Source organism: Lichtheimia ornata (assembly GCF_029851405.1).
Source record: "Lichtheimia ornata isolate CBS 291.66 chromosome Unknown scaffold00043, whole genome shotgun sequence".
In the NCBI taxonomy this organism is placed as follows: Eukaryota; Fungi; Mucoromycota; class Mucoromycetes; order Mucorales; family Lichtheimiaceae; genus Lichtheimia; species Lichtheimia ornata.
The window spans coordinates 106,126-116,152 of record NW_026695363.1 but is presented as its reverse complement, the minus strand read 5'-3'; the positions used below and the strand labels follow the sequence as shown (position 1 = coordinate 116,152).

Genomic DNA, 10,027 nt, shown 5'->3' with positions numbered 1-10,027 from the left:
AGGCACCTTTATGTTTGTAAGCGTGATGCTATATGAAGAGTGGTCTTTGTTCATTGTCAAGTAGGTGGACCCTGGCTGAGCAAAAGACACAGAGGGACGTCTTCGTGTAACTCAGCTACTTTGCATGACTGGAAGGATGGAAAGATGATATTGAATACTATTGACAATGGCCCATGTCTTGTGAGCTATCAGCCATTTCCTCACAATCGACACCGTTTTGCATTCTATGAAATGTGAGCGATTCTCCTGCTCCAGCCCATCATTTCCATGATTGGATTATCTTGATCCGAGTTGATTTGACTGAGCTACGCTCAAACAAGATTACATCAGTTAAGCTAGATCGACCATGCCATATGTGTGGATTGATGTACTCCCTCTTTGACCGTAACTCAATCAAATCAGCTCGGATCAAGAAAGTTGAACGATGGAAATGAATGTCTGGAGCAGGAGAATTGCTCACATGTGATAGAGTGGAAAACAGTGCCGATTGTGAGGAAATGGCTGATAGCTCGCAATCCATGGGCCATTGTCAATGGTATACAGTATCATCCTTCCATCCTTCCATTCATGCAAAGTAGCTGAGTTACACGAAGACGTCCCTCTGCATCTTTTGCTCTGCCAGGGTCCACCTACTTGACAATGAACAAAGACCACTCTTCATATAGCATCACGCTTACAAACATAAAGGTGCCTGTATCTCCAACTTTACAATGAAGCGTGGGGTCTTTATGAGGACAAACCTACTTGGCTTGGCCAACAGCACTTGTGTGCCAGTTTCACGAGCAAGGCGGCCATTCCCAGATTTGCCAAATGTCGCCACCAGCCAAATTGGAATCGGGTCGACCTCTTGAACTTTTTTTTTGGTTGGTAGCGAGATTTGGCAAATCTTGGAATGGCCATGACGAACATGAGATTTGGGCGGTATATGCTTTCGACCCCGGCAAGCAACTTTGTTCTATTAAAGACCCCACGTTTGATTGTAAAATTCTGAGTGACAAGTGCCTTTATGTTTTGACTATGTTCTTGTGAGCGTGATGGAGCTGCTTCCTCCTAATGGATGGTGTCGAGAGCTCTATTTAAGCGAGGTGAAGAACTGAATAAATAGCACATGGTGGTTACACAAACGTGTCCTTGGCAGGTGTTACTGCATAATGGATGATGATCGATCATTGCTACTTGCGGTACTCGAACATGTACGCAGACATACATTCAAGTCGCTATTCAGAATAGCCTCCTCTTTCGTAATGGGAATGTGATTAGGCGTACAAGTGATTGGTTTCATTGTTAGATATCATCATCCGCCTTCATTTGGTTGATCGTCACTGTGACATTGGACCTTTTCAATAGGGGTAACCCCTAATCATATTGTGTGATGATTCACAGCTCATACACATCACCTTCTTACATTCGATACCTCCATGATGCATGTACCTCAGTGCCATGGTCAAATGTCGCATGCTGAAATTGACATGGTGCAAATAGTAAGTCCTCCTGGTATGCGGATGCCACTTACCTTCGATCCCCACCATACACTGTATGCGTTTGTAGATGTCGATAGCGATTACGATGTGGCTTTAGTTGAAGCTGCTATGGACGAGAAGGGTGATGGCTTGACTCTGGTCATCAAAGGGAGGGACAATAATGATATGGGGAAGATTCCTACAATGATGAAGAAACGCATAGATACGAGAGCCGTTGAAACAAGCGTTCCACGAGTATACATTGTTACATAGGTTTAGCAACCATCCTTTGATTAGGGAAACTTGTGGATGCGTTTGATTGCGACACTCATATGGTCACATGAATTAAAAGGGGATGAGATGAGCGAGGTAGCAGTGGTAATGGCCTATATATGATTTAGGTTAATGTGGTGGCGGGTTAAGGTAGTACAAGTGTGATCTGCGTCGGTGTATGTGTCGGTGATGGAGATTTCTGTATCGCTGTACTACTCAACAAGTTGATCGGATCAAGCTGCATAAAACAAGATAGACCGGATAATTTATGGCAACAAGTACTATATACATGCCTACATAGCTTGAGATGCACAATGTATGTAATGGATGGCAGGGGGAAGAGGGGCGATGTGATTGTATGGAAGGTGAATACTATGGAAGAGAGACGACGATCTTGCATATATTGTGCAGATGATAGTATTATGCAAGAGAGCTGCATGTATTATATAACAACAACAAATGAATATTGGCGGTGATGGAGGATAATAGAATGATAGCTCATACTTGAATTTGAATTTCTAGTTGGTTGGGAGTGCCACACACTTGAATGTCAAAAGGGAAGTAGAAAATAGCCTATTTTAATATGATTGGTCGTCATGCCATGGATGCCATGGTGCTGTTGGTGTGTGCTGTGTGTGTGTTGTATCTATGAAAGTGTGCGAGCGTGTCGTGCGCCCCTAACAACAATATTTGGCTTCCAGCCTCGCTTCGTTTGCTTTTTCCTTCTTACTCCACACACACACACACACAACACTCTCACACACAACACTCTTTATACCACGGCTTCTTCGGAAAAAGAGAAAAGGGAGAGAGGAAAGAAGCATGACCTCATCCGTGGACGCCGACATTGAGAAACGATTACTGCTCGACGACGACGACCCCTCTACACCTCATCACACTGCCAATGACCAGCGTTGGGAATATGCCACCAATCAGTATACCCAACTGGAAGTCGACGATTCCGAAACGACTCCTCTTTCAAGACCCATAGGAACAGCAACCGATGAAACGGATATCGAGGCTACCGAAGAACCAAAGTCGTATCGGTTACCAACCGAAGGTGGTTCCATCTTTGCCAGCTTTGTATATATCCGTACTCTTCATTGGAAACGAAGGCTTACTTTTTATCATCATTCATTCTCTATGTAGCTCAACATGGCCAACAGCATCATAGGAGCCGGCATCATTGGTCTGCCATTCTCATTCAAGGAAGCAGTAAGTTGGAAATTGGGTAATAAAAAAGGGGATGTGGTGGGACAAGGAGTAGTAGTAGTAGTGGTAGTAGTTTTGTATAGCGCGGTTGCAGGTCCATCATCATACATACTAATCATTTAATCTGCCATATAGGGGTTCTGGATGGGTATCCTTTTACTGCTACTCCTCACAGTGGTCGTTGGTAAGTAATAATGGTACTTGTATTAAAGATGAAAGGAGGCTTTGTATGTCTCACATGGCTTTTTAGATTGGACGGTCCGACTACTCATGTACAATGGGAAACTAGCTGGCCGTGCTACATATCAGGATTTGCTCGCCTTTTCATTTGGACGAGGAGGACTTATTGCTATATCCATCTTTCAATTTGCCTTTGCATTCGGAGGTACTTTTTACAATCACAACCATGAGAGAGAGCGAGTATGTGTGAGGGAGAGCAACAAAGCTAACAAGATCCTTGTTGTTTGACATACATAGGCATGTGTGCTTATTGCGTCATTCTTGGTACGTGGTTGTTGTGGTGGATAATCGGTTGTGCAGAATTCTTATTGAAACATTACAGGCGACACGATTCCCCATGTGATTAAATCACTTGTTCCCAGCATCGACCAGCTTCCCATTGTATGGATCTTTGCAAACCGCCGATTATGCATCACATTTTTCACTGTATTTGTGTCTTACCCACTCTCGCTTTACCGTGACATTTCGAAGCTTGCAAAAACAAGTGGATTGGCCTTGATTGCTATTGGCGTCATTATTGTCAGCGTCGTTATTGAAGGCCCTAAAATGCCGGCTGAGATCCGTGGGTCTCCTGACCAACGCTTTACGTTTGCCAATGACGAAATATTTCAAGCCATTGCCGTTATTAGCTTTGGTATGTCCGTTGCACAAGCTTGTTTCCCAGAGCAAGTGCTAATTTCCGTTTTTAGCTTTTGTCTGTCATCACAATAGCTTTTTGATATTCGGATCGCTCAAACAACCATCACTCAATCGATTTGCTATGGTCACCCATTGGAGTATGGTCATTGCATTTGTTACCTGTTTCATACTCGCTGTATCAGGTTACGTTGTCTTTACGGATAAGACTGCAGGTAGGGATGATGAAGATGGGATAATGTGTGTGCACATCCAATAGGCTAATCTTTGTATAATACGTAGGCAACATCTTGAACAATTTTCCGGCTGACAATGTACTCATCAACATTGCACGACTTGCCTTTGGTCTCAACATGTTCACCACCATACCATTGGAAGCATTCGTATGCCGTGAGGTAAAATAAGGCTACTCTCTTGTTGCCATGATACCAAAAGGGTGAATACTTACTTATACATCCAATATAGGTACTCGAGACATTCTTTTGGCCAAATGCCGAATTTCAATGGTCACGCCATATCGCCCTGACAACGATCCTTGTGCTCATTTCCTTGACAGTATCGCTGTTGACATGCAATTTGGGTATTGTGCTTGAACTCACCGGTGGATTTTCAGCGACGGCACTTGCCTATGTACTCCCACCCCTTTGTTATCTCAAGTTGGCTACGGGTTCTTTATTCCAAAGGAGCAAGATTCCACATTGGGCATGTCTTGTTTTTGGCTTGTCTATTATGGTGATTAGCACATTTTACAGCTTACAAAAGGTGTTCACTCCTCAATACGATTTGCCTTTGGATGGTGGCAATAGCAGCTCAAGCGGCGGAGCAGCCACATGCGACTTATAGTACCATCATCATGATGTCCTTTATCTTTTGCGTCGTTCTCTTGTACAAATCATACATAGATTCCCCCTCCCCACCTTGCACCTTTATTTCTTCAAGCAAAGCAACCCCCAATTCCATGATTGAACTCTTTTCAACATCCTATCATAAAAAAGCTGGTGATCCATTAACTTTTTTTTCGGAAATATGGGATTGTATTATAAATGGTTAGCTCTAATAGTAAATGGGGAGAGGCATACAACAACGCAAGAGCAAAAAAAAAAGCCATATACAAAAAGGGAGAATAGGTATAGATAATAAGAAGCGGAGGGAGGGGGATGAATATGAATATTAAAAAGAGGTAAGGTTGTGAGTGTGTTATGACCATTGATCTGGATGATCATGATCCATCACATCATCTATGGGAATAGCAGATGAGGAGGAAGAGGATGTAGATTGTGGAGGTGGTGGAGGTGGTGGAGGTGTGGCAGTCCGTTGTTGTTGTTGTTGTTGTTGTTGCTGCAAAAGAACGAGTCGTTGCAGCTGTTCAGGAGAAAATGATGCAAAGGACGATGTCGTTGTATCGTGTTGTTGAGCATCAGCTGCAGCAGCTGCTACCATTCCCATCCATGACAAGTTGGGTGCACTTCCACTTCCAGTAGCCGCCGCAGCAGCCGTAGCAACACCAGTGGGGACTGAAGGTGGATGTTGAGGAGGTCGTTGGTTGTTAGGTAATATACTCCTTGGATGTTGTGGTAGTATCATGGCAGCAGCTGATCTATAACCATCGCTTGTATTGGATTGTTGAGGTGGTGGTGATGATGCTGATATGATGATTGAATTATCCTTCTTGTTGTCATCATTGCTCATGGAATGGCGTCGTTGTCGTTTACCAGTAGATACGCGTGGTTGTGCAAATACAATAGGTCGACTTGTAGTAGAGGTGGATGAATTTGTAGAAACCATGCCTGCTGCTGCTGCTGCTGCTGCAGAGGTAGGGTTGGTTGTAGTCGAAGTCACTGGTTGGAGAGATAGCTTGGCTGCTGCATTAGGTGCAATGCTGATCATGCCTGTTCCACTGGATCGTTTCCCAATCACACCCATACTCGAGCCTTGAATACCACTGCTTGTGGATGAAGTCGTCTTGATCTTGCTGCTACTGCTACTGCTGCTGTTATTGCTATTGCCTCCTTTGTCACCATTGCTATTGTTGGCTGCTGCTGCCGCCGCTGCTGCTGCTGCATTCTTGGCTGCTGCTGATGCACCGCTACGATTACGCTTCTTGATGACATCGGTTTTGAGACTGAGTGGCCGTACAACACCATGCAATTTGAGGAATAATCCACATGCATTACACAAAGGTTGCCCTTCTGGATCACGACGCCACAATGGTGTAGTGGTTGTACTGCAATTGGCGCATTTGGTAGTAGTCCCGCCGTCTTTTTTAGAATCATCCGATTTCTTGCTACTGCTCCCGCTCGATGATGGTTTATTGCTGATGCGAGGTGAGTTATTGTTTGTAGTGGTGGGTGTCGATGCATTGTTGTTGGAGGATGAGGAAGATGGCGGTGTAGTAGTAGTAGTAGTAGAAGAAGTAGAAGTAATAGTAGTGGTTTGGGGTGCAATGGGTTGTGGTATAGAATGTTGGAGTGGATGAATACCTATACATAATCCTATTTCAGTATATATGGATCACTCTACAGGCACACACACAAATGAAAATTACCAGTAGCTGATGATCCACCATGATGACCTCCCATAGCAGCAACCAATTGTCCTTGAGTCATATGAGCAAGTGGTAAGTTGGCACTTTGACTAGCTTGTAGCAATGAGGATAACATGTTGGGTTCAATGTTGGGTGGAGATGTACCAAGAGTTGCTGCATTGGCACCAGAATAATACATGGCAAGTAATTCCTCAAAGCTCATAGCACCGGGATTGGCTCGAACACCACCACCACCACCTCCTCCTCCTCCTCCTATTGACGCAGGCCGATGATTTGTTGATGATGATGGTGGTGGTGGAGATGTATTGGATGAATCAAGGGGTGTAGAAGACGAAGGAATGTACATAGAAGAGGGTGACCGCGCCTGCGTGGCCGTGGTATTGGTATTGGTGTTGATAGCACTTGTACTATTGCGATGGGTAGCAGCAGAGTGAAACATGGGATTGACACCTCGCCCCTGTTGTAACGATTGAACCTGGGTTGGAAATGAATGGCTCAGGAACGAAGATGCATGATGCTGATGACCACCACCACTGTTGTTGCTAGTTGAATCCACCGAGTTACGATTAAAAGGGGAAGGCATTGAGAGTGGAGAAATAGGATCCATATCATCTTGGTCCATATCAGAGTCATCTGCAGGCATGTCGACGGGTATAGTGATGCTGCTGGTACCATTCACTGCGGGAAAGTACGGGTTGCTCATTGGGGTTGTCTCGGCAACGGATACCTATAACGCGCGCGGAGCAAAGTTAAATCTATGGGATGATTCAAACACCTCTCACTCTCCCCCGCAGGAATATCCCTTTCTCTCTCCACACCATAGGGCAACTCCCCCCACCAACATCCCCCCTTTCATCCGCCACCATACATGATACGGTAGAATAGGATACGATGGATATATAAACTACTTACATGAGCTGGTTGTGGAGAAGAATAGGTGGGTGAAGATGTGGATGATGACGATGATGTAGCACGTGTCGATCCATAAACAAATACGCTCTTGTTACGTGGGTGATTAGTGGATGATGATTGTCGATGTTGACGATGGGTATTGGTAGCAATGCCAGGACTTGCAGAACGTTGAAACGGAGGACCCCCACTTAAGAAATCAATCATGTAAGGTGGTGCAGAAGAGGATAGTAATTGAGATGTATCATCTGCTGGTGGAGGTGAAGATCCTATGGCATCAATCGACATGTCGTTGTTGTTGTTGTTGTTGTTGTTGCTAGTCGTCGTAGCAGCAGCAGCAGCAGCAGCAGCAGCAGCAGCAGCAGGAGAATCCATATCCGTGGGTGCTGTGGTTTCACTCGAAGGTGTAGAAGGTGTAGACGACCTTGAACGATTCTTGTTGAGTGTCATGGCCATCATACGCCAAGTCAGATTCTCCATGCGAGATGCATTGGGTAGAGTGTCCTTTGCTTTGGTATACAATCGCCATACTTGAGTTGCCAATGGGTCGTTCTTTTCATTGTCACCAGCTGCGTCATTGTCAAGTGCTGATTCGTCCTTGGCTGCTGCTGCTTTGGGTTTTCTGGGTGGGAACAAGGAGTCGGATAAAAGAGTTGCAGCAACAGAAGAGGGCGTTGCTGCTGATGATAGGTCCGTTTTTTCAATGTCTTTGAGTCGTAGTGTGCGTTGTTGCTTAGGCTGTTCCATGATGATATCGCATTGCCTTTGTATAAAGGAAGAAAGGGGGGAAAATAAGCTTGTAAAGAAAAAAAGGGAAATAAAGTATGCAGGTAAAGAGAGAAAAAGAAAAAGAAAAAGAGAGAGAGAGAGGGGATAACCAAAAAGATCAATGTATGTGTGTATGTGTGATGTATTCGGAGTGTGTGCCAAAGGATGTGTGTGGTGTGTGGTGTGTGTGTGTGTGCGTGTGTGCGTATGTGAGTGGAGTAGTAGTATGTACGTATGTACACTTGCAGAATGCCTTTCACGTGCCACATGCCCTGGGGTCTCGAATGGGTTTATTTGCTTGGATGGGTGGGTGAGTTCCAATGATCAAACAACACATGTGTGTAGAAATTACTATGCTATATTTGAATCTACCAATTCCTGGTTTATGTATAAAAGCTTGCTCTCACGCACATTTATGTGATCGATCCTTCATTTTGCATAAGTCAATGAATTAAGCTGAGTCAGTGCTTTGCTAAAGAGAGCGCCGACAATAGCTATATTACTCCCCCCGCTCTTTGTCTCCCTCCCCCCATACGTACACACACACAAACACCCATACCAACTCACTCCACCACCCATATATATTTATTGTGACAGGTGATCCATGTGCCATCTTACTTCATCCCGCTCCCTCTCCCTCTATATATACGTGTTGCAGAAAAACAAAGTTCAGCCTCGCAGCTACTTACTCAATCTGAACTTTGCGTGGGAAACTTTCTGCAATGGATCACTGATCCGTGTTCCCTCTTGCAGCACCTTGATGCTTTTCATGCTTGCTGTCCCTGAAAATTCTACCTGACAACGCAAATAAGACGATGAAATATCGGAACACACTACTTCCGACGATCCCGTCCGTGATCATCCTTCACACACAACCCACATGGTTATATATCTTCCCGCATAAACCTTGCATCATTCATCTCAACCAATCGGTTTATTCTTCACTACCCTTATTTAAATAAGCTCGATTTTTGGCTGGTATTATTATCCTCCTATGACCACCACCATGTCTCATTTATCACCCCTACTTTTGCATTCATCATAAAACTTTGGTTACTACACTCATACATAGACGCAGCTTGATTTCTTGCTACAACTAGTAAAAGTTGTTCATAAAGCAAGAAGCAAGAGCTTGCTGCTGTCACCCGAGATGTGTATACGCAAACGAATCATACGTTCAAACTATCAAACACTAAGCTGGTTCTTCATCATTGAAGATGCATGTGAAAAACCGTACACCACATAGATTATGGATTGTGGTACATAGCTGCAATCACAAAATCAGGCTTGTAAAGTAAAAACGTATAGCCGTCATCACCATCATCGTCACTACAACAATCAAATGGATCCTTTGACCGTAAAAGGATGGTATGTGCAACATCACTGATGGGATCAATACGTAACAACTACTCCCTTCTTTGCATGATACAAGCGATTTGATCATGGACAACACCATTCAACTAATGTGAAAGAGCTAGTCATTCATTGTGAATCTGATGCCATCGTAGTACATCTATCCCATTTACTACAAGCATTTCCTATCCGCATCAAAGATGCCATCACTGCCATTGTATCGTTTTTTTCCATTTAATCTCGCTGCATTGTTACCTCAGCACGTTTATTATCCTATGAAAACGCAATGTCTAGCTCATTATGGTTCTACTACTTGACCCCATCAACAATCAATGAACGAAATCATGTGCGAGGCTGATGGGCTGCATCTCATTGGATGATGGGATTAGGGCTACACAGGCACCACCAAAAGTTAAAGCCGCGCTTGGGCGATCCTGGGTTAGAGTTAATACGCTTGCTTCTTTCCTTTTGCTACTTGAACCGATCCCCGATCTAGCGTCCTTGTTCCAATTCAACCTCATTTGTATGTACATCATAGAAGACAACACGGCATGCTTGAATGACTAATGGGAGGGCTTTGCAGAGGGTGAAACGTTTGAGTAACACTCCTTTTCCGCTGGCCGTGCACAAG

At 44.3% G+C, this 10,027-nt stretch overlaps 3 protein-coding genes across 3 annotated transcripts; 2 read left to right on the top strand and 1 right to left on the bottom strand.

Annotated features, from left to right (window-relative positions):
* Nucleotides 1-1,448: 1,448 nt before the first annotated feature.
* On the top strand, nucleotides 1,449-1,733 carry O0I10_008260 (uncharacterized protein; the record flags this gene model as incomplete). Its single annotated transcript, XM_058488266.1, has 1 exon — nucleotides 1,449-1,733. One exon carries the CDS (start codon nucleotides 1,449-1,451, stop codon nucleotides 1,731-1,733), a length of 285 nt encoding a protein of 94 aa, XP_058340951.1.
* An 822-nt stretch (nucleotides 1,734-2,555) lies between these two features.
* Nucleotides 2,556-4,664, top strand: O0I10_008259 (uncharacterized protein; the record flags this gene model as incomplete). The annotated part of the gene is made up of 9 exons (XM_058488265.1): nucleotides 2,556-2,816; nucleotides 2,883-2,948; nucleotides 3,081-3,129; nucleotides 3,196-3,330; nucleotides 3,423-3,449; nucleotides 3,508-3,819; nucleotides 3,875-4,036; nucleotides 4,104-4,216; nucleotides 4,287-4,664. The coding sequence occupies 9 exons, from the start codon at nucleotides 2,556-2,558 to the stop codon at nucleotides 4,662-4,664; spliced, it is 1,503 nt and encodes a 500-aa protein (XP_058340950.1).
* Nucleotides 4,665-5,018: 354 nt separating this feature from the next.
* Nucleotides 5,019-8,022, bottom strand: O0I10_008258 (uncharacterized protein; the record flags this gene model as incomplete). The annotated part of the gene is made up of 3 exons (XM_058488264.1): nucleotides 5,019-6,301; nucleotides 6,367-7,093; nucleotides 7,279-8,022. The coding sequence occupies 3 exons, from the start codon at nucleotides 8,020-8,022 to the stop codon at nucleotides 5,019-5,021; spliced, it is 2,754 nt and encodes a 917-aa protein (XP_058340949.1).
* Nucleotides 8,023-10,027: the final 2,005 nt, after the last annotated feature.